Consider the following 26,012-nt stretch of genomic DNA (forward strand, 5'->3'; position numbering starts at 1 on the left):
TGGCATAAAATCCATTTAAATGCATGAAAGAAAACCAAGCTGCACAACTCGCGCCGCCAAGAGGCGCTAGTGTCTCATAGCAGTAACTGCCATTAAAATGTATGAGAAATCCGAGAAGTTGGAGGTATCAAAACTATTCTACAGTATTTGGTAAATTTTAGCAGACAAATATTTTTATTCTATATTTGAAATGTATTTACATATGACCTACTTTTGTAGGCCATTTTTATAAGTGAAACTAAGCAAGTCAAGTTACATACTGTGGTTTTTCACAGGAAATAACTTACTACATAATAATATATTTATTAAAAAAATATTGCCGAACGATTCATTCTTCCTCTTATGCTAAAAATACTTTGATATATATAGTATGGATGTAAGTACTAAAAAATATCAGTGATTACTCAAAATTTTATCAGTGTATTGAACACACTGTCATTTTCTGCTGTAAAAAGTACAAAGCACTACTGATAGTAAAGATTTTTAAATCTGTGAGTTTTATCATAATGAAATTTGCACAGATTTTTCTGTAAGTTCACATACCCATTTTTATCTCCTCTCAACTTCATTTCTATAATGGCGCCTTGAAATGTCAATAGCAGAAGGCACCAGCAGGGGAAGGGAATGGGACCCTTCTCTTATCTAAGACGTTTCTTTTATTAATGGTAGTGCTATGATGCCTACTTAAATTTTTTGCATTTTTGATGACATTTCATTTATTACAGGTTACGCAGATGCCAAGAACAAGCAGCGCTTTAACCCCGCCTGGGCGGAGACCGACCTGGATAACGAGGATCCGGAGCACGGCTCCTGCAGCCCCACCAGATCCATGGCTCCCCTCTATATCGACATACACTCCGACCAACAGCAGCAGAGGGCCCCCTCTCCTGATCAGAGCGACGATCTCGGACTTAATAGTGCATTCGGTGAGTTGAAATACACGCCAAACTGAGTACATAAATCTTAGTAAAAAAGCTGCGAAATGCTGTTTTGAACGATAGTTTAATTCATAATTCTTTTAATTTCATTTATTAATATTCTCGACTCATTGTCATTGCAAATAACCTAACCTCAAAATTGATGTTTCTTATTTGTGGTTTATTTCTTTGCAGCTAACCTGTCAAGTGTTGAAAAGCAAGAGATCAAAACTGTCCGAATCGTAAAGCGTGAAAGTGAACGCCGCCAAAGAGACAGAGAACGCTCCTCCCTCCAACCGGGAAACTCGGAATGGTCGGCACACCACCCAGCCGGCACACTGGACCAGCTACTGGAGGAAGACAACATGGCTCAGTACAGCAGCCGCTCCACCTCCCTTCCCAGGGGATTCCAAGGCAACCAACCGCAGTACCAACCCATGTATAACCCCAACGCTGCTTACCAACAAGAACAGGCAAGACAGTACCTTTACCAGAAGGATAGCACCCCAACATATCAACACCGATCTCATGCTAATCCACCAAACACACTTTCACTCACAAATGTCAATAACCCCTTTGACAACATGATGTCCACTTCAAGCGCTAACATCAATAACAAATTTGTGTCAAGTCCCTCACTCACAAACAACAACGAATACGCAACCAATCATCAAGACATGATGCAGATGTCACACAGCAAATACGGATACCAAAAGAGTGCGCCGATTCTACCACTTCCAGTTACAAGCAACAATTATAGCTTACCGAAGCACAGCATATCTCATTCGGTTCCTTACATGGATAGTTCCATGTCTGAAATGAACCGGATGTCATATAGTAACGGGATAATGAGTCCTGGTTTGTCCAAGACGGCAAGCATCAACAGTCTGACGAAGGGAAACGCGGAATTATCTCCCGTGTTTACTAGTGAGGCTGCGAGGCAGATTATCATTGAAATGGCCGGGGAGAAGAATGGGGTAGTGAAGAGCAATGGATCGCAGCACAGGAGGCAGGTTCCCAAAGAGAAGAGGAGACATTACACAGCCCCGCATCATCTGAGCGCCAAGGCTTTGGACCAGACTAATGGAGATGATTTCTTCTACCAAGAGGTAAGTCACACTTTCATTGCATCTTAAAAATTATGATTAATGATTTCATTGCATCTGAAAAACTATATTTCATTTCAAACACTTTGTTTTCACACTAACTTATACACGCGGTATGGAAAATCGTAGTACAAGTGGGAAACTGGTGAAACTACATCACCTTTGGAGTCGATTTTGTGGTATAACTTTTTTTGACTTTAGCTTTTGAATAAATTTAGTCCGAAGTTGAATTTTTTTTGTTAATTTTGAAAAAAAATCGGGCGCTATGGGGTTAATATCAGCTGTTTAATGTCTTTTGAAATACGTTAAAGCGCAGACCTGACACTAAAAGTTTTTAACCCCTTAGTTGTCCAAAATAAAATTGAAATGCTTAGATTGAAAAGAAGGTTTTTTTGGTTTATGGACACCTTGTATGTGACGGTCTGTGATGAGCTGATAATGAGACAACTTTATACTGCATAATTCAGAAAATTTAGTTCATATTATAACCTATATCATTATTTATGTTGCTTATATAATTTTGTCACAAATTTGATTCTGTGTCGCAAATTAGATTTTATTTAACAAATTCAGTTTATGTCACAAATTTAATATTTAGCCATAAATTCAAATTAACATTACGGACAGGGTTTGCAAATCCCACAACTAATCATTTTTATTTATTTCTAAATTCAATCCCACGTGATCGAAATAATGCCAACATTTCATAATCATTTTATATTATTATAAAAAAACTTCAATCATCTTTGGTAATAGTAATATTATAAAAAAGACATTGAAAACGAAACATAATAAGTTATGTATCCTGTGGAGAGTCCTGTCACCCCCTGCGTGAATGGAAATTTGTGCGCGAAAGCCCAGCAGCGGAAAAAGCTCTCTCTGCTTCCACGTTGGTAGGGCTATTATCAAGAAAATGTGTGGTAACTGAAGGTATGTCCCTTTTAAAAAGGGACTCTTTCTTCAAAATAGATTCCAGGTGTTGAAGTTTTGCTTGCGCTTGAGATGTGGCTCTATCCACTCTTCCTAACATCAAGTTCAGTTCCTCTTTCATTATCAAAGATTGACCACCACTTATTTTTGGTGTAAATTTAGTATTTTTTTCAATCTCGCAAATCCTACACATGAAAATTCCATAAATATGCAGGATCTAATATGGCTCAAATCCCACGGGATTGCAAACCCTAATTATGGATTACATTGTACTTTGATTTTATGTCGCAAATAAAATTTTGTCATGAATAAAATTTATAAATATATATTATGTATTCTATCTCAAATTTTATTTAACATTGCTAATTATGGTTTTATTTCACAAATTATCTTTATTTTATTTTACAATCTTCCAAAATTAACTTCATCAATTTTTTCAGAAATGGTACCGCGCCCGCGACGATGTGGACATGGAGCGCGTGCTCAGGGGAGGCACCAAGTCCTCCCGTGGCCCCCCTCCGCTCGCCGCGCCACCGGATGTGGTGCGCTCCACCCTGCCTGCTCCACACACCGACCACTACAGCGAACACACCATCGACCGCCTGCTAGCTGCACCTAATAAGATATTCATACCGGAGCGATATGTGCCCGAACAGGTATGCTACTTATATTATTACTAGTAATTCTATAAACAGTAGTCCTCTCTTATCCAAAAAAAGTTTGTTTATAATTTTCTTTTATTTAATAAATCAAAACCAAAATGTAGGTAGGTACTTAGTTATAAACCATATAATATTTTTACAGCAGTAATAATACTAATAAAAACTAATTAACCAACTATCATGGCGTGCCACAGGGGTAAGCAAAGAATATGGACCATCACCAACTCTGTCTCAGCACACACTCCGTACTTACCGTTTTATTAATTAAGGAATAATGATTGGATTATTTGTATAGCGCCGTTTTCGTGAGAAAATCACCTCAAGGGCGCTTAACAACTTAATGTATGCATTTTATTTATGCATATCACTTAGAATTATAACTGTGGCTTATACTAATTCGGAACCTATGTAAAGTTATGGTTTTCCTACAGGAGAAGTTTCTTATCCAGTCCCTTGAAAAACTTTATAAGAGAGTTTCGCTGTAGTCACTACACTGTCTTGTTCGAGTCTCAACATTATTTTATTTACATATTTAACAGATGAAAATTATGTATTAAACCATATTATGGCGTATTGTCTTAATTTTTAGAAGTTTAATTGAAATTTCAAAGGTTCATAGTTCAAGGTGGAATAAGTTTCCGTCTCAAAATAATTGCACCATAAAATAAATAGACCAGACAGAAAAATCTGTGCATTTTTCATGACTCTAAAGCTCATTATTCGAGAGGTTTTGCTGAAGTGAATGGTCTTTCTGCTTTATTTGTGTCTTATTTTTTTACAGTTATTTTGATATATTAAAGCTCATAGCTCATTATAGAAATGACAAATTTAAAAATAAATAAATTATTAGTTGCAATTGTAAAGTTTGTACATGATGTAGGTATAAAGTATAAAATAATTTAAATTTAAAAAAAAATTCACAGTCCTCACTAGGGTTTCCTGTTCTGAGGCAGCCTGTAGTTTTTAAACTTTTGTATTTAGTTTCAAGTTGTCTTTACATCGTCTTCATAGTGTTTGTAAGTTGAATATCACTTTTTTCTCTCTGCCATGTTTTTACTTTTGTTTTAAATATATTCATTTCCATTATTTTTTTGTTTGATTTGGTAGAGCATTGTATAATTTCGTAGCATAGAATTAAATATTTCTCCGTCCAAAAGATGTGTTCAAACTGGGAGTAACCAGTATATTTTGGTTTATTGCTCTGGTTGAGTGTTTATGGCAGTGGATATGTTAAGACAGTTTGGTTTGACATAGTTGTTCTGGCCAGAAAATGTTGTGCAATTTTCATGATGTTTTCCTGTGACAATATGTATCGAAATATGTAGCTCTGACCTTGTTGCATGTAAATATTAGATGTGTCTTGGTACATAATAAGAGAGTAAGTGTGTATTTGATCCATACTTATAATTTTTTTGTTTGTCTTCCAGGCTCCAGAACTATCACCTGAAGAACAGAAGAAGCGCATGGAGAAAGTTGAGTCCATCAAAAAAATGCTGTCGAGCACAACTCCATCTGGTGACCCAAGCAAGGTATGATAAACTTTTCAATTAAATTATTGATGACTATCATTCTATCTGGAATTACTGCCAGTATTCTCTGTTCCGGCAATATGTCAAAGATTGACATGGGTTCAATGCCAAGCACATCTCGAATCGTCGAGCTTTTTAGACAATTAAATTTTTCTAACATCTCATTTCGTCAGCAGGGATTGTAAACTGACAACTAATGAACCGCCACGCTGTTTCTCCGCAGTGGTAGGTAGAGGGAATTACTGCCACACAACTACGATCTACGGGTCAGAAGAGATGTGCATATTGTATCACACTTCTTCAAACTGATTCGTGGATGGTTTGAAAATCCGACTATCATGGAGAGTGTTAGTCTCTATGTTCCTGATGGTTATCTCCGTCACCGACAGCATAGACTGTTTTATCTCCCGGCCTGCAGGACCAACTTGCCAATGGTCATGCCGGTGGGGAGAGCAGTCTTGCTGTTGAACAGAATTAATTCGGATATCGACATATTTAGCATCGGTGAAGCTGCCTTTAAAAGGCAAGCTCTATTGATGCTGGTATAGTTTATACAGCGCTTACTTATTATGTAATACCATTTTACAAATGTACTTAAAAAATAAATAAAATGTAATTTTGTAATGTTAATTTTGTAGGAATAAACTAATTGAATTGAATTGAATTGAAAAAACTCTGTCTCCATACACACTACTTGCTTTATTCACATATCGTCTTACACATACTCTTTTGTTATTCTGACTCTTGAGATGACCTGACTCAAGTATTTGTATGTTTAAAAATCAAGTATCGGGCAGAGATAATAGATAATAGAAATAAATGAGATGTGACATGAACTATCATTATTATCGCACGCACATCAAAGTGTGGCCAACATTGTTAATCCATGCTGCTGCAAATCGCACCTTTACACGGCTCCTACTTTGTGTCTACCTGCACAATCTTCAGTGGCTCCTCCGCTTCGATAGTACTTGCAGTTTGGTTGCAGCTCGACGACAGTCAGCACAGTATGACCATTAATAAATCATATACATATATGAATTCCATTTCAGAGTCCTGATGACAATGATAAACGCCACCGTGAACACTTGCTGCAGCTGAACCAAATGTTGGCCAAGCAAGTTATGGAGATGAGTAAGATCGTTGCTGGTAAGAATCTCCACTAATTAAATGCATGTTACTCTTTGATACAGTATTCAAATTGAAAGATATTTACATAAATAGTTTGATTTGAAATCATAAATTGTTATTGTAGAGTTTTGAAATACTTCATCAGTTATTGTTATTGTTAATTCATAGTATCTTCTTAGGCATTTATCATAGCTTTCTTTGAACTTTTGAATCATGTCAAATATTTAAATGCATCATTTAGCATATTGGTCCGAAATAATGCCCAATCAAATCAGCTAGTGATACCTGACACATAGTATGTATGTAAGGTTAGTATGTAATAGTAAAATTCATTATTTTACTGTGAATGTGAGTCACTGAATCACGTTTTGCCTTGTTAGGCAACAACTAAACAGTTGTCACGTGGTATAATATTTTGGCCTCTATGATTCTGAAAAGCATATTATTTATAACTCATTCTTACAGCTCCAATCTATATTAATTATTTTTCTGTTCAACTTCTTAAGAAAACTTACAATAATGGAGTTGGGTACTTTAAATAGACACCTTTCTTAAGTAGATCATTGATTTAAGCTTAAGAAAGACAGCTTTGATGTCTACCGAATTTCTCATTATTGTATTTTTTTCATAAATTTCAAATCTCGTTTGGGGATAACTTCTGATGTTGCACAGTGATGCAAAATTTGCATTATTATTTTATATTGTCACTTGATAGCATTAAGTAGTGGCTTGGTTTTCAGAAACACAGCAATGATTTCACACATCCTTGCACAGTGGCCACTTCATGTTTTACCACTAACCTAAATTATAGTCCTGTGAAATTAAAATCTAACACCCTTGCAAAAATCCTGTTCAAAAATGTTTTATACATATTGTGATTGTCAAACTAACAAAGACCTGAAAGATATGAGTCCTATTTGAGCAATTAATGGCTCAGAAGTTAATAATGGCGATAGAATAATTATAAAATATAATTTTACTATTTTTCATTGATTAATAATTTTTTTTTATAGTCCCGCCATTATCAATTGATTTTAAATTTCAAACATACTGCCAATTAAGTCATCAAATCGTAAAATAGCATTTTGCAGCATCACTCATCTTTATATGCAATGTCGGTAATGCTGTACTGTACCGATAAACTGTTAGATTTTTACCGAAGTTTTTTTGGGATAAAACATATTTGATTTTTTGAAATACATTCTTCACGTGTAAGGGCCAGTTGTTTCACTGACAATCAAATGTAACATTGTCGTCAAAATGGAAAATCAGCACCATTTTGTTTTGTTTAACATTTGAATGAACCCCATTAAACGCCGATTCCAGGTTCATTTCAGCTTTTCAGCAAAATGTAATTAGTAACAAGTTGAACAATATGGTTTTTATGCTTGTCAGCTGATCACAATTTTGATAGATAGCTGAAACGGAATCGATGTTTAACTTGACCTTTCAAATGTCGAAAAAAACAATATTTTTTACACTAACCCCGTACATGAAATTTCCCTCCGGGCCTGTGTCATCTTTGGGATGCTGTGTGAAGGGTCTTATCAGGGGAAAGGAAGAAGAAGAAGTTCTGGGAGGGAAAAGGTATGAGGGGTTGGAAGGAATCAACGTGTCTATGAGTGACAGATGAATGAATTTAGACTTCCAGTGCGGCGCAAGACAATTGGTCGAGAGACCAGTTGGAGAGATCAAAGGGTTCCCTCAAACCAGCCTCTCCCGATCTGGCACGCCGCGCATCTGGTAGGCAGGCGCACCCTGAACACACCTCACCTGATAAACCCGGGCACCCCTGCTAGATCACCAAACGAAGCAAACTAATTGGAGTGACGTATGACAGAGGTGTTAGCTATCCAATAATATATTCCCTGAGTTGCAGTACCTAAACCCGTCTCCCAAATGGTGCTGATTGTTTATTAAATGACAATGTTACAATTCAATTTTCGTGAAACACCCTAACCTAAGACAAAAGAAGAAACCATTTCAAAGTACATAATATTTTTAATCCGCGATAACTTTTTTAAAATTATAATTTTTTCATTTCGCAACGCAATTGGCGAGTTTTCCCCTAACAAGTGTTTTGATCATTGCATGGACTTTGGCTTTTATGTGTTTTGTGTTTGTTATTGATCCCCCACTAGGTACGGGAGCCGACGGACTGCACAGCCCGCCCTCACCGGTTTTGAACCAAAAACCCTAAACACTCTACCAATCTACCAACCATCCCCGGGCACCATCTACTCGCAATTAGCAATAACTAATGCTTGGTTTTAATCATGTGATAAGCTTGAAAATTGAATGTGAGTTTTTTATGTTGTTGTTTTCATTGTTTGATTTTTGTAGAGCACTGTGTTTTGAAATTATCGTTATCCAAACACAAGAGTTACAGTGAAACCCTCAAAAGGCTTTTCAACTTAAAACTTCATAATAATAATAATTGGAATATTTGTATAGCCCATAAACACGTTGTCCAGAAACTCATATGGTTCAGTACAAGTGGAAAACTGGTAAATCTACATCATATTTGGAGTTAATTTTGTGGTATATATATATATTTTAGATTTAAGCTTTTGTTTTCCAGTAAATTGGGTCCGAAGTTGAATTTTTTTGGGTCTTATTTGAAAAAAATCGGTAGCTAGAGGGTTAATGTCAGCTGTGTAATTGTCTTATAAAAATTATTGATGAAAAAAAATAGTAAATACAAAAAAGTTCTTTTGGGTTCTCTTTGTGATGTAAATTCACCAGTTCCCCGCTTTTACTACAAGTTTCCGATCACCGTGTATAATATGTGGGTTTCAAATATAGATAATAGAAACAGGGGAGACGGGCCATGAACCATTAGTAAGAAACTGCGTGCACAATAGTGTTGCCAACATAGTTCACTTTCATTGGTTCCACTTGTTTATTTATCCACTTTATCTTTATTTCTATTATATATGGTTTCAAATGAGGCAATTTTTTCGTTTTTATTTTCAAAAGCTATCAAAAAAAAACTTTGTATGTCTGTATCATACTCTATACTCTCATGGCTTGGCCTATTTCAGCATATTGCCCACGCTCGCCATACATTCCCTTATGGCGAGCGATATGATGAAATAGACCAAGCCACGAGAGTATAGCGCGAGTGTAATAATATCCAAGATTTTGAAAGCATACTTTGAGTTGTACCAATTTTTAATCTTATGGAAATTTTAATCTTTCATTTTTAAATTGTTTGCTTTGCTTTTTAATTCAGAGTTAATGGATGGCGATACTTGTAAAACGAGATAGATAGTGCTCTAGTATTTAGCATTGGCGTGGAGTGACTTTTCAGATTTTTTCAATTTTCGTGATAAGTTTGTTATACCTACATGAAAAGATGTTTTTTTCAAATTCCTTCTTTTCTTGTGTAAAAAGACTAAGGACGGGTTGTTTCGGAGAATTTGAACAATTCATCAAATTTCAACGTTCATTTTCAGGTTCTGTGAAAGAGTTATTCAAGTTCTGTTTTTATATCATTGTAGGCTAGTTGCTTGACAAAACTGAAATAAAAACAGAACTTGAAAAAATCGTTCACAGAACTTGAAAATGAACGTTGAAATTTGATGAATTGTTCAGATTCTCCGAAACAACCCGTCCTAAAACTTGTTCTTTTTCAGTTTGCCACCTATTCATTTCAGTTATTTTCCATATACAATAAAAAAATTCACAAAAATCAAAGAAATCTGTTCATGCTACTGGTATTTAGTAACAATCATGTATTTTGTTGTACTTACTCCAAAATAATATTTAATTTATTATTATATGTTTTTAACCTCTTCAATTTGTTTCTTGTCCAATTTTCATTGAATCCCTCTTCTCATAAAAATATGTCAATGCAATGTGCAATCTTTTTATTGCAATAAAATAATAATAATTCATTTTAATTAATAAAAATCACCTACCTAAATTTGGCTAGCTCTCGCTCGAGTGGATAATATAATGTTTTTTTTTGTTGACAAATAATTAGAGAGACAACCGGAATTACCTTTTTATTGAATACCATTAGTAAACTGAAAGAATCATTAGTGATTCCAAATACCCTAGTGATTCAGATTAGATCTGTCAAACATTTAGACAAAAAAATACACATTTCAAATAATGAATAATTTATGATTAAAATTAGTTTGGTACCTAATTTATCACTTGTCCAATAAGTTTTGTACTTATTAGTTCCTATTTAGAAAGTTAAGAGTTAATTGAACTTGAATAATTTTACGCATTACGCACAAATACAATTTCAATTCATGCATGCACTCCTCACGCACTGAAAACCGAAATTAGTATGTTTAATTATTATAGGCTTCTAGTTATAATAATATGACTATTTTCTCAGCCTTGCCTTATATTACAATATAATATGAATATCCATACATTATTCTTTAAACTAATTAATTTGTTCTCCATTTTCAGTTAAAGCTTTGCAAAGTCAAGCGACAGAAGGTGAATCTAGTTACGATTCTGAAGATCTCTCACCAGATGTGGAACTACCTCTGTACCAACAGAGGGACAACTTCTTCACCTGAGTTAATACAAAACCTGCACTAAATGTCTAAAAAAATCACGTAACACTAGTGAGAATTGAGAATACTAAAAAAAATTATATCTAAAACTATGTATTGCCAGCACAAACTATCCACTTGGCTAAGTAATTAACATTTCGTAACGAATTTGGGGTAGGTACTTTCTTGGTAGATTTTACTGAAATTTAAATTTAAATGTGTTCCATTTACTAAAAAAATTTGACAGATAGATTATTGCAGGGAAAAAGGGTTTGAAATAATTTGAGGTTAAAGTTGATTGTTATATTATGTAAGTGTAATTTGAGAATACATAAAAGAACAACAGTGATAAATATGGAATTAGTATTGGAATCGAAAACATTATATTCATTGCAATAATTATTATCCTTGCTGTTTACACAATATAATCTTGTGAATATGTTTTTTTTTCTTTAGGCATGTATTTTGTGTAATGAAAATAATGATTTAGCTTTAAATAATTATTCGGTGTCGAAGTCATTGTTTAAATAAGGTTACATATTATGTGGAGAAAAAGCATTATACGCATTGGAGTTTGAGAGATATCACTGAATTGGAAACTTATCACTTATTTGTGTATTTAGGTCAGTAAGTTCTGAATTTGTGTAGCTTATTGTTCAATCATATATGAACATATCAATTACTATCACCTCTTATAATATCAGTATTAAATCTATGTTAGACGATATTGTAAGTAGAGAATTGAAATCAGTGGAGGCCTAAAGTAAAACATACATAATAAGAAAAATAACCCAGTCACTTAAGTGTTTAGATGGCGGTACATTTTAGCACTGAATGTTTGGAAGTTTTTGAGACCTGAGATATGGAGGCAGTTTATCAATCACTGCGAGACAAAGGAACTAAGTAAAATTATATTTAGCTTATTGAACTGTTTTAGTGATTTTCATTAAAATCTATGTCAGTTTTTGCTAGGCCCTAATATTTGAAAACGTTTATTCTGCTTGCTATTATATTGTATGAAAGCAACCTTTATTATTATTCCATAGTAATGAAAAAGCAAAGTCACAATTAAGCATACATGTTATAAATGTACAATCCTGAAGAATTATATTAATGATTTTTTTTAAAATTATTGATTCATTTGGTATCTACATCATACAAAAATATAATATATTATATTATCTTCTAAAATTCATCACTCAACTTTTATCTTGGAATCTAAAATTAAGAATTCAAAAAGATTTTATCACAATTATAAAAAATTGCATGTATGAAATAAATAACAGATTTGATGTTTTTATGCATTAGGGATTTAAAACCTGTAAAATAATTATACATTTAATAAAGTATTACTGAAAACTGAGAAGCATTCGTCAATTGGTAAATAGATATTATCTATTACATAGCTGTTATGTATTATTCTGTAAAAAACATAGTAACTCCATACTATTCTGTGTAAACATAGTAACTCCATTATAATATATAATCTTGTAAACGACATTTATTGAACTTAAACCATTTTCATCAATGCAAAAGTCAATTCAAAATGAAAATGTGCAATTTACGGCATACCTGCTTTGTATAAATAATCATTTAAACTTGTTGGTCTTTCTGTAAAGAATTTACTATTTTATCTTATTGTTGGAGAAGTCTAATACATTGTAATTATCCTTTCCCAAACAATAAAAAAAATGCATAAACTTATCGAACACTTATACGTTTACCTGAATCATGGATGAATTAATTTATAGATGATGCAGCATAGAGTGTAAAACTGTATACTTTTTGAAATAGAGGTGACAATTCTATGCCATGTCGTAAGTTTATTGATACACAAATGATCTGAATACATTTCCCCTATAGGCAATGCTTTAACGTCAGTGTATGACAGTAAAAACAAATGTCTGATAGATGAGCTTATTTTTATCAAACTTCAAATACTAGGTGTTTTGGCAATTTGTGCTGTCAAAATTTAAACCAATCAATAAAAAAAATACAGAAACAAACAATCATCCAATTATAATTTGACATAGCTTATACGGCTCTTGTAATAAAACAAAAAACCCATATCACCAAGAGATTCTAAGTTTAATAAAATAACATTTGCATTCATAGTATTAAAAACTCAACTGACTTCTATTTTGTATCTACTATGTAATAACTAGATTTTCGAAATTTTTCAAATTGGAAACAGTAAATTAGAAACAATAATTTGTGTCGAACATTTTCCTAAAGTTTAGAAAACGTTTTTTCTATCTTAGATAACTACCATGTGATACAGCTTATGCTCGACCTATCCTTTACTTGATAGATTAATATTTGGACCTACCACTGTTATTAGATAATATAAGATACATGTTTAGATTGTAGGAGGTAAGAAACTAATCAAACTTAATTAGCAATTCGCTTTATTCGTATGATGTAGCCTTATTTAAGTCTTAATTGGCGATCATATTCAATACACAAGATGATCTCAGCCTTACTGAAGATGATCGGTTTGGTAAGTCCTCAAACAAGATTATCACATCATATTTCAAAGTCATGATGCTAAAGTTGTTATAAAAATACCTTAACAAGTGTGTTTGTGGGTAATAATTGTCATAATTTGACAAATCCACAAACAAAAACAAAGAAAAACTGAATTGTGAGAAGGAAGTGTATTTTATATGAGTGTCGATTAATCATTTTTTTAATTATCTGTTGCAGCTTGAGATTTATGTATCGATTAAAGGAAATAATTAATATATATTCTAATTATTATATTATGTAACTAAAGACTAGATATGCGTGAGGTTCTGTGTTTCGTTTGACATCTTTAAGTACAACGTTGTTGAAATTCAAATACTTAATTTATAATATGCACAAAGTTCTGTGTTGTTTTTGACACCTTACAGTAAAACTTTGTTGCAAGTATTGAGGTAATATAGTATGCATTCTTAGCAAAATTAACTGGAAACAGCATTCCTATTTGAACATTACGGGAAGTGAGAAGGAGGGGTACGGGGATAGATCACCGGTAACCAGTGGTGAGCTATCATCTCTGTCATGCTCTACTGACCGAGCGTAGGGTAAATGAGAAAGACAAACAGTTTATGACGAATCGCGCGAGCCATCCCAAGCGACATCCGAACGACATGGTACTCGCAACCCGTCACGTTATGTTTTGAGTTTCTTACATTAAAGATTAAAATAGCCAATTTACACTAATATTGATTATGATAAAGCCCCACTTATCGATGCAAGGTTACTCCATTGCTTTTCCTATCTTTCCAGAATGACTTGTACAGTATCTTAGCGTGCATTTTGCAGTTATCGCTGGACATCCATGCCCGGCTAGCGCTCAAAATCAACTGAAGCCTTTGATATCTCAAAGAGGTCAATTAATTGGTGCTTGTGGCCCATATTTCGAACGCTAATGTTAGCTCTATCTATATACCTCAATGTTTGCAAGTCAACTAAATTATACACATGAAGTTGTGTCTTGTTTTCATACCTCTGAGTACAACATTGTTGAAAGTCAAGTAATTTATATGCATGAAGTTCTTTGTTGTTTTGACACCTTTCGGTACAATATTGTTGTAAGTCAAGTAATTTTTTATTTGATTAACCACACTAAATAATAATTTACAATTAACTGAATAACTTCTTATAGAAATTACACTGACAAAAGTTACAATTGAACTGATTACATACTATTAATGTCAATCCATAAAACAAATTAATATTTTTAGTTCTTCACGTTAAAAATAATATTGCTCAAGTTTTTATTATTAAAATAATAATTTACGTTATTTAAACTAGTACCCAAACTGTTAAGTATTAAAAAAATGTAAATATGAATTTAATATTTTTTTCCTTTTATGTAGTTATTATTATATTATAGATTTTAATAATTTTTAATGCACATTGATTGTTTAGTTTAACATCAATATGTTTTGTATAGTTTTAAGAAGCTTTTGTTGTATGAAATGCTTTATATTATAAGTACATGAAATTATTTAATGTGTGTGTATTTAACATTTATTTTGGTTAAGTATAATTATTATTGATAAAATTATCTTATTGTTTTTTTTAAATTAGAATTAAAAGGACTTTCAAATTCACAAAGAATTATTTATGTTCAATGAGTATTGTAAATTTTTCTGGCAAAATTAAAGTATATATTATTATGATTAATGTAAGTGCCATTTGATATTATTAATAACAAAATCTTCCTGAGTTGGTTAATTTAAATCAACGCGCCATTTTTTAAATTGCATGTTAAAACAAATTTTGTAAATTATTTATTTAGTTAGCATTCTTTTAGTACATTATCTACATTGTTATTTTTTTTATCTAATTTATAGTTAATGTATTTTCAATTGTAATTTTGGATTAAGTTTATCAGTTGTTTCCACGAAAAAGTAAATAATAATAATACTTAGTCTGTGAATTAATATTCGTCCATTTTGTAATTTTCTTTATGTAAATTGTTGTAATATATTTTATATTTTTAGTGTATTTTTTTGTACAAATTCAGTGTCATATTTTTTGAGTTAAGAATATTTTATCCAATCATCTGTTCTGTAACATACCATCTTGGTGAATTGAATCAGAGAAACTTTCATTAAAATATGTTATAAATACAAAAGTAAACATTTGTCTTTTATTCCTTTTTATAATATTTTTAATTTATTTTACCCCCTCTATCGCCAATAAGCTGGCAAAGCAGAGAGGATGCAACGTAAATACTGGGACCACAGCGCATGCTCCACTCAGTCTTCCCCGGCTGGGAAGGGTATATGATGTAAATACTAACTTTCTTCTGCCGCCATTCTATATTTCATTCGATACAATGAGATTGAAATATATGAATATGATATGAAATTGATTATCCAAAATAGTCTTTAATATCATTCGTAGTCCTTCTATCTACCATATCCAGAGGCATGCTGTCCACATAGGCACATAAGCACTGCCTACTTTAAAATTATAAATGTATAAGTTATTGCTAGAATTCAGTCTTCACATTAAAAAATATTTGCAAAGTAATAACCGTGAAACGCAGCACCGACAGCACCACTAAATCGTGTCAAAGGCAGAAACTAAGTACGCAAAATGATATAGACATCATATTGAAATACAAATACAAATTCTACACAAAAAAGTGTAGCAAATGTAGCCATCAAATTAATATTAGGTGTCACCTGTATTCTCTATGTATATATATTTCAACTTGTAAATTTATGTGATATTTCTGTCTTCAATGGAATGTCCACTTACCATTAAAAAATCATTAACTGCAACTCTTTAGATGATTGCAACAATAACATTTGGCTGTCATCAGTTGTTTTGTTTTGCTCTATCTAAAATTAATTTTTTACCATTCTTTTTTGTTTTCTGGCAAAAAAAAAGTGTAGTGTGTTGTGCCTTGAGGTTTCTTCTCCCTCCTGATCTTCCAGGAGTCACTTTTCGCTGCTGATTTCCAGATATTTATAAACTTTTTTTACTTCTGTCATTTTCCATACTATTATTGTAGTTGTTTACTGTTGTGAATAATGGAGGAAGATTTCCCTCCTGGACCCCCTACAAAGCCCCCAGATCCCTCTCCAGACCCCCCAGACGGGGAAAATGGAGAAATTTCTGACAGTGATTCTGTCATTTTGACTTCTACCAAAAAAAGGAAATTTACTCCTTCCCCAATAAAACTTGACTCTCCTTCGACTTCACAATCCCCACCAGCACTTTCTCAACTTCCTCCAACAAACTTTTATTCTCCTCATTCCCGTGGCCCATTCATAGTATACGCCCAAAAAACTGAGCAAGGAAAAACCATCCACCCTCTTGAATTTGGCAAATTCCTATCAAATAGCAAGAACCTTTGGAACATGCTGTCTATCAGTGCCCTCACTGTTTTTGCGCTAAAATTGTCAAATTAAGCCAAATCTCGACGGTATGAGAAGTAATTATGAACTTACCTTGGGGCAAACGTATTATGCTTATCATTTTAGTTGAAATAATAAAGGAAAAACATGGAAAAAAACAGAAAATAGTTTGAGATCGACATTTATAAACAAATTATAAGCGGCCATGTTGATTTCGCTATAGGCACAGCGACTAGTCGACAGGGGGCGTGGCCAACATATCCGAGCATACCCGAGGTGTTCCGAGTTGCAAAATCAGTGAAACGCGGTGGGCGGTGAAACGAAACGTCAGAAATGGCGTTGTAATAATATAATGTAAACAAACCTTTTTAGAACTACGCTAGGTTTGTGTAACATGGTTTGTGATACAAAAGAAAGTGCCCCCTTTATAGCGCCTGCTCGCGTCAAGGCAAGAAAAACATCTCAGTTTTCAAGTAGTTTAGCGGCTACGCTAGGTTTGTGTAACATGGTTTGTGATTCAAAAGAAAGTGTCCCCTTAATACCGCCTGCTCGCGTCAAGGAAAGAAAAACATCCCAGTTTTCAATTAGTTTAGCGGCTACGCTAGGTTTGTGTAACATGGTTTGTGATTCAAAAGAAAGTGTCCCCTTAATACCGCCTGCTCGCGTCAAGGCAAGAAAAACATCCCAGTTTTCAATTAGTTTAGCGGCTACGCTAGGTTTGTGTAACATGGTTTGTGATTCAAAAGAAGTGTCCCTTTTATACCTATACTTCACTTCGGGTATGCTCGGATATGTTGGCCACGCCCCCTGTCGATTAGTCGCTGTGCATATAGCGACTCCCATCAAGTTCCCGGCCAAAAGTACGATGTAAAATGGCCGCGAAGTGGGATATTTTGATAAATATGTCATATTTATTTTGAGTGTAAAAATGAAACGAAGTGAAATTTGTTCTAAGTGAAAGCTTTGCGCCTGAGAACAATACCACGGGCACAGTTTGAGATCATCAGGAATTAGTAATTATGTCGGGAAAGTGTTAAATTTTACTGGGCACACGTAGTCAGCATATACCGAACCTTTCAATCAAGCCTGGAGGTGTAAAAGCCGAGGGTTGCTTCCGAATCTCCGTCGAATTCCTCTCAGGGTCAGCTGCCAACAGTTTCATCAAAAATATCTTCATTTCATCTAATTCAAAGTTCAAGGCATATATCCCTACTTTCAATGTCACTCGCATGGGCCTGGTCAGAGGTATCTCGACCGATCTGTCCATCGAAGAAATTCTGTTTTCACTTTCAACCCCCCAACACATTGGCAATCCCATAAAAGCCAGGAGGCTAAATTACAAGGACTCCTCTGAGGGTATAATTTCCTGGAAGCCCTCCCAATCTGTAGTTATCACCTTTGAAGGTCAATCTCTTCCCTCCCATATATATTTATTCTTCAACTCATTACCAGTTGAAATGTATACTTATCCCACCACTCAATGTTTCAATTGCTGCCGTTTTGGTCATACCAAAGCTGCATGCAGATCTCAACCCAGATGTTTTAAATGTGGAGAAAACCACGCAGCTGACCAATGTCCTTCTTCCTCCTCACCCAAATGTTTTAACTGCTCAGGCTCACATACAGCTATCAACACTTCTTGCCCAGAACAATCTCGCCAAAAAAATATTAAAATTTCTATGGCCTCTCAGAACTTGTCTTTTCTGCAGGCTTCTAAACTATTCCCGCCTGTGAAAAAATCATTTGCTGAGGCTTTATCCAGCAACTCCTCATCCAACCCTCTTCCCTCTTCTACAACAACTTCTTCTCATTCAACTAAATTCACATACAAAAACGCTATCTCTAAACCGGCTCCTGGATACGATCAGCAACAACACAACTCACTGCTCTTAAATCCCAATGGTTCACCTCTTTCAAATGCCACAAATGGGTGTGCAAATACCTAATTATAATCCGTCTTCAATGGACTCTCTAAAACTTTATGAAAAACTCTCCCAAGACAATTCTTCATTTATCCAAACTCTCATTATGCTTCTAATTGACCTTATTTCTTCTCAAACTAATCTACCGTCCAACGCTGCTACTATTATTTCCACATTAAAATCATTTATTCAAAATGACTCTTCAAGATTTCAAAATACTTCAGTGGAATAGCCGAAGTGCTATTTCTAACAAATCTGATCTCCTTAACCTATTAAATTCCAACTTTATTTCTTTGGCTGCTATCTCGGAGACTTGGTTTACTCCATCCACCCACTTTAATGTGGGAGGGTATTCCTGTCTCCGCGACGACCGCCCGGAAGGTTCGGGCGGCGGTGCTGCCCTTTTTATTAAGAAATCCATATAATTTTCCCCAATAAATAATATCAAACCCCCCAATGCTGACTTCCAAATGGTTGCAGCTAAAATAAAGGACACATCCTTTATTTCAGTCTATCTTCCCCCAACAGCCCACTTCAATAAACAAATTTGGTTGCAAATTGTAAGTCAACTAAGCCCTCCTTTCTTTATATTAGGCGATTTTAATGTCCATTCCCCCGTCTGGGGTTCTGCTTTCTCCGACCGAGATGGTCGAAGTGTGATGGATTAATCTACCGACCTCCGTGCGTGTCACACGTGATATCAATACTACATATTAATTAATGTACTATCAATCGGGTTCTTATTATACAAGTTCAATTTTAATCTAGTATGTAGTACAGCAATTGTGCGTGGTCTCAGAACAATAACACATGAAATAATAATATCAGTGCTAATATTTTAATAATACACCGAAGGGACCGTGTTTTCATTATCTACCCACTAACAACATTATCAAAATGTCAATCGAGCAGCTGAACGAAAAATTTACTATTACAATGAGCGATTTCGAAAAGAGACTGAACACGGCATTAAATAAACCCGGCAACTCGCAAACTGACTTTAAAAAGATCCATGATGATTTTGCGGCCTTCAAGGTTAAGATTACTGCTGATTTGTGCGCCCTTCAGGAGGATGTGACCAGACTGGAGCTTCGTGTGGATGCAATTGACGCAGCTTCCAGAAACCATGTTCTTCTCCTGCACGGTGTTAAAGAATCACCATCTGAAGACACCCGTTCCCTGATGAGCAATGTTTTGACCGGTCTAGGATGCCCCGACGACGCCATCAAGGGCATCGAGTGCGCCAAGAGACTGGGTCGTGCCTTGCCCAATAAGAGCAGGCCCATCCTGCTTCAGTTCCTGCGCCAGTCCGATCGTCGATCCGTGTGGGAAAGAAAAAAGGGTCTGAAAAACTCTGCTCTCCTCTTAACAGAGTCGCTCACTCCCATACGGCAGAAGTTATTCTCCAAGGTCCGTTCGGTCTTTACACCATTCAAATGCTGGACCAGTGATGGAACCATCGTCGTTCTCCTTCCGGATGGCAGCAAGCGCGCCATCAACTCCCAAAAGCAGCTGGATATCGTGACCGCCCTCTTGACGAGGGCCAAGGCTCTTAACCCAGCAGCTCCTCCAGTTAACAAGTCCACTGGCGCCGTGCCCGATTCCGATTCCATTGCTGGTTCTATTAATGATGACTCCAGACCGATCGGTCTGCGTTCCAGAACCAATAAACATAAATAATAATCTCTTCAAACTTAGCATAAATACCTTGTGGCATCATTATCGGTATTTTTAAAAGTAGGTTACTAAAAATAATAATAAAAAGTGATTTGTTTTTGATAATATAAATAATAATCTCTAAAACTACGTTATTATATAGTATATTTGCGGCACGTTCCAGAGTGGAAGATACTACCAGTATCGCCCTGGTGTAAGACCACCATTCAGAATTGAAACGTTGCTCCAAATGGCTTTAGCCGTGTTTAGTGACTAGATCTGAATAGCCAGGTACTTCCCCACCTTCCTCTTTCCCTTCCCCACTTACCTTCAGCCTCACAACATCCCCCAATTGGGGATGCCATAGTCTCACTGGCTCCAGACGGGAGCAGTTGGGACTCTTGTGAGGTATTCACTATAAAAAAAAAATTAAAAACATATTTTGCTCGAATGGTGAATAGTTTGAATTATCAACAAGTACGTAGGTACATATATAATATACTTAACTTACATTATCGCATTATAACTTATCCTACATATTATAACTTTATTATTAATCTGCCCACAAACCATAATAACAAACATCTTATGAATACCTATGTAGTACCCGCTCGCCATACAATTAAGTAATTATTATTATTCAATTCAGCCTGCTAAAATATTATACACATTTAGAAACGCCCGTATTATAATACTCGTGCAGGCAAATTATCGCAATACCGCGCATCTTACAGTTGTTGATACCTACTTACAATTAGGCTACTGGCAGCGTGTGTACTTCACGACCTTTATTTACAATTTCGACGATATTGTGTGCCTTTATCTCATTGTATACCTATATCTCATGTACCTATGCTCAAAATGCAGTGATACTATTATTACTGTTTATTATTCATGTTTATCTTATGTTTTCCATGTATATCATGTTAATAATACTATAACATTGTATATCTCTCATGTACATATCTATCTACAATGCTACTAATAGATATTGTCTATATTTCAAGAATGCCTACTAACAATAATCCTGATACTATTGATACGGTCTCTACTTTATTTTATTCGTATATTTACAAGCTATAATCTAGCTGTTCATATTATTTCCTGTATTTATAAACATATTTTAAGATCATTCACACGATCTGCATTTTTCTTTTAATTTCAACTTACCGTTGTATATCATGTTAATAATACTATAACGTTGTATATCTTTCATGTACATATCTATCTATAATGCTACTAATAGACATTGTCTATATTTCAAGAATGCCTAGTAACAATAATCCTGATACCGTCGATACGGTCTCTACTTTATTTTATTCGTATACTTACAAGCTATAAGCAAGCTGTTCATATTATTTCCTCTATTTATAACCATATTTTAAGATCATTCGCACGATCTGCATTTTTCTTTTAATTTTAACTTACCATTGAATAATGTTATTATTTTTATTTTTATTTTTATCTCTATTTTTATGTTTATTTTTATTTTTATTCTTATTTTTATTTCCTATTTCGTTTATACCTAGTTATCTTATAAATTTTGCTAAAATAGTCTGTTCTGTTTTCAATATTAATTTTTGTATATTTACAATAAGGAATGTATATACTACCCAATATAGAAGATACACTCCTACACTCTCCTTACCCATCTTTATCTCGCTATCCCCCCTCCTCCTGTACTTGATGCTCACTTTTGTACATTATTCTATCAATTTAATATCGTACATGTCATTCATAATACACTACTCTTCAGTTATACTCATATATTATAACCAAATTGTACCCAACTATTACTCAACTAAATTAAAATGTTAAATATTATATACCAAAACTGTAGAGGACTACGTACTAAAACTGAGATTTTTCACAATAATATTCTTTTGAATGACGATTGCTTCATTTTCGGTATATCTGAGTCTTGGCTTATTGATTCTATTTTAGATCCGGAACTGGCACCAACTGAATTTAACAGTATTTTTAGACGGGATAGGACAAATAACATTACAATTAATAGCATTAATACCCAATCAGATTCTCGTCGAGGCGGTGGAGTCATGATCATAACTCATAACAATCTTAACGCATACCCTCGCGAAGACTTGGTCTGTAATGCTGAATGCATTTGGGTAACTATTCCCCCGTCTAACTATACTTCAAAACGTACCATTCATGTTTCTTGTCTATACTTACCACAGGGACATGGATATGAAAATGCTCTCAGTTCATTCCTTTGTTTGCTTGCTAACGTCAAAGATCAAAACCCAGATGATATTATTTTCGTAATTGGAGACTTTAATATGCCCACCATAACATGGAAACCACAAGATAAAAATTCACACTTAACACCTGAAAATTTAAATTCAATTACTTCCTTACTTACTGACACAATCCATTACTCTGAACTGAACCAATACAATTCCATCAAAAATGCCAATAAACGTATACTAGATTTAGTTATCTGTAATGAGGAATGCCTTGTATCTCAAGCATACAACCCTCTTGTCAAAGAGGATTTACACCATCCATCGCTCAAAATCATACTACAATTAGACACACTTCCAACTATCAATGCTCCACCAAAAGAAATTTGTCGGTATGATAAAGCTGATTATGATTTAATAAACCAACACCTGTCTAAAACAGACTGGTCTTTTACTCACGATAATGCTGACGTTGACGAAGCAATTTATACTTTTTATGACATTTTAAATAACACCATTAACCAGTTTGTCCCCAAACGTTTAATAATTGGATAATTTGTAGAGCGCCGTTTTTGTGAAAAATCACCTCAAGGGCCTTTCATCAAAAAGAAAAAATTTCCCAACTGGTACTCACCTCCCCTAATCAAAATCATAAATGAGAAACAAAGACTACACAAAAAATGGAAATCAAATAATAATCCAGTTGATTACATAGAGTTTTCTATCAAACGAATACAACAAAAACACTTAAAGAAACATTGTTACACCCAATATATAAATTCAGTTGAGTCTAGTATTCCAACTAACAATAAAAGTCTCTGGAACTACGCTAAGAACAAAAATAGGACAAATGGCATACCACAAATCATGAACCTAAAAGACGAGTCAGGCACCGGTGCTCATCAAGTGTGCCAACTGTTCTGTAAACACTTCCAATCTACTTACGTAAGCGATGAGGGCACGGATGATCCCAGTAATATAGATAATTCTACCTGCGTTAATAATGATAACCCGATCGGGGACGTACAAATAAGCAACTCATTGGTCAATAAATACTTGAATGAATTGGATGTTACAAAGGGTGCGGGTAGTGATGGCATCTCGCCATTTTTTATCTCAAAATGTGCCAAAAATCTTGCATTTCCTTTAACTAACTTATTTAACATGTCTTTAAAAAAAGGAATATTTCCTACAAAATTCAAAGAAGCCATTATAATCCCCATCCATAAAACTGGTTCAAAAAGTAACATTGCAAACTATCGCCCAATCTCAATACTCACAGTATTTAGTAAACTCTTTGAGCGTATTGTGTACGATCAAATTTATATAACTATTGTCCGCAGCATACAAAATCAACAACATGGTTTTTTACAAAAAAGGTCAGTAATAACAAACTTAGTCAACTTTACTGAATACTTAACAAGCAATATGGATAATGGACACCAAGTAGATGTTATCTACACAGATTACTCGAAAGCTTTCGATAAAGTTAACCACTCTATCTGTATCAGACGTAATCGTGACACACAAGACTGTAGATAGGGCCGGTGATCCCAATCTGCGGAGGCGTAAGATGTCTTCCTTCAGTGGCGTGGAGGGGTAGAACGGGGCCGTCTCTGATGCCGTTGTAGCTGGTCCGAATGCTGTTTTCGCGTCCTTGATGCTGATTCCGGGTCTGGTCCGAAGGGGTAGGCAAGTCCGTGGTCCAGGGTGAAGCGGGGGTCAGAGTGAAAGAAGGCGAGTAGAAGCAGAAGTCGGAGCGAGGTAGAAGGCAGAGCAGAGAGAGAGGTGTTGAGCTGGTGGTGGTTTCGGGTTATCTGACGTTTTCAGGGCCTGTTGCCCGTTTTATAGGCCACCAGCGGGCGCACGACGCGCACACGGGCCCACTTTCTCTTTGATTCCTGGAATCCGTGAGCCGTTTTGCGACGCTATCGCGGCGCCCGCCGGGCCGTGGGACGTAATGACGGCGTACCACCGGTCATTTGTGACGCTATGACGGCGCATGGCGCACGGCAATTCCCACTACGTTTTGGCACGGTTCTACCAATCGTGCCCGAATTAAAATATGAATATGATTTTACCAGCTCTCACATTACTTCTCTGCCCGTATACCTCTAGCCAAGCTCCGACGTTTCGTTTATTGTAACAATTTAACATTTTACATAACAATTTTACATAGCAATTTTACAAATTTCTACATTTTACATTTTTCGGCAGTATATTTTACTTTAATAACAGGGCAAATAGCAAATTAATAATATGGGGCGACGTCGGCTGATATTGGAGCAGTACGTCCGTTACACTATCCTCATTAAAAAATTACACCAATTAGGAATCCATGGCGACTTACTTAGGTGGCTAACTTCATATCTGCAGAAAAGACTACAGTGCGTATCAGTTGAGGGAACTAAGTCTAGTTTCTTAACTGTGCCCTCTGGCGTACCGCAGGGTTCCCATCTGGGACCATTACTGTTTAATGTATATATATTTGATATTTATAAATGTTTTTTACATGCTAACTACCTTGCATATGCAGATGACAAAAAAATATACTTAGTAATCAAATCTATCAATGACTGCATAAAACTTCAAGAAGACCTAAATCGTCTTTTTGCATACTGTAAATTAAACAAATTAATCATAAACATTTCTAAGTGCAACAAATTATCTTTTACGCGCAACAAAAATAAAATTTATTTTAATTATAACTTTCATGATACACATATCAATGAAATAGAATCAATCCGTGACCTTGGGGTAGTACTGGATGTAAAACTAAATTTTATCAAACACATTAACGAAGTAATCAACAAAGCCAATAAAATGTTGGGATTTATAATTCGTATATCTAAACCTTTTCGCAATATTAAAACCATGTATTCCCTTTACACCACGTATATCCGCCCCCACTTAGAATACTGCACACTAATTTGGGCACCGTTCTACCAATGCCATATTGACAGAATCGAAAGTGTGCAAAACAAATTTTTTAAACACATAAATTATAAATTTAAATTACTCTTTGCAAATAACACCGAATCCTTAAAATTTCACAACTTTACTCCACTTCAAACACGTAGATTAATATCTGATCAAATATTTTTATACAAAATTCTGAATAACGGCCTGGACTCTCCTGAACTCGTAAATTATTTAAGAATTCACATACCTACAAGGCCAACCAGACAAAACCATTTTTTTCATTTGCCCGCGTGCAGAACCAACCTTAGAAAAAATTCTCCAATCCCCCGTATATGCGCGCAATATAACACGCAATTTAATAATATCGATATTCTTAATAATACTCTTGTGAAATACCGAAACGAAGTCAAGCGCACGACCACAAATATTAATTAAATAAATGCACAGTTATAGAAAAGGTACAACATGAGCGTCTCCTGTCCCCATCCCATCTTCCTCTGCCTCTTGCCCTTTCCTATTCCTTCTTCCTTCTAATATATTTAAATGATTTTTATTTTTTTTGTTAATTTCATTTTCAGTCAATCTTGTATTATATCACATTAACCAACATTAGCATAAGAAACTATTTTGGCTTACCTCATATGTAACC

At 34.8% G+C, this 26,012-nt stretch overlaps 1 protein-coding gene across 15 annotated transcripts in view; it reads left to right on the plus strand.

The window, feature by feature from the left end:
• Nucleotides 1–15,330, plus strand: part of LOC149417485 (uncharacterized) — a 180,193-nt gene extending 164,863 nt beyond the window's left edge. For 12 of the 15 annotated variants that reach the window (XM_089640322.1, XM_089640325.1, XM_089640331.1 and 9 more), the window contains 6 exons: nucleotides 726–926; nucleotides 1,113–2,026; nucleotides 3,394–3,609; nucleotides 5,043–5,144; nucleotides 6,197–6,293; nucleotides 10,707–15,330. In XM_089640322.1, the coding sequence (XP_089496448.1) occupies nucleotides 726–926; nucleotides 1,113–2,026; nucleotides 3,394–3,609; nucleotides 5,043–5,144; nucleotides 6,197–6,293; nucleotides 10,707–10,819 (1,643 nt within the window). In that variant the 3' untranslated portion in view covers nucleotides 10,820–15,330. Of the gene's footprint in view, nucleotides 1–725; nucleotides 927–1,112; nucleotides 2,027–3,393; nucleotides 3,610–5,042; nucleotides 5,145–6,196; nucleotides 6,294–8,402; nucleotides 8,576–10,706 lie in introns of all 15 variants that reach the window. The other 3 variants (XR_016303315.1, XR_016303313.1, XM_089640333.1) reach the window with 3 other exon arrangements.
• Nucleotides 15,331–26,012: the final 10,682 nt, after the last annotated feature.

This window comes from Hesperophylax consimilis, chromosome 15 (genome assembly GCF_061612785.1).
Source record: "Hesperophylax consimilis isolate HC1 chromosome 15, BYU_Hcon_1.0, whole genome shotgun sequence".
In the NCBI taxonomy this organism is placed as follows: Eukaryota; Metazoa; Arthropoda; class Insecta; order Trichoptera; family Limnephilidae; genus Hesperophylax; species Hesperophylax consimilis.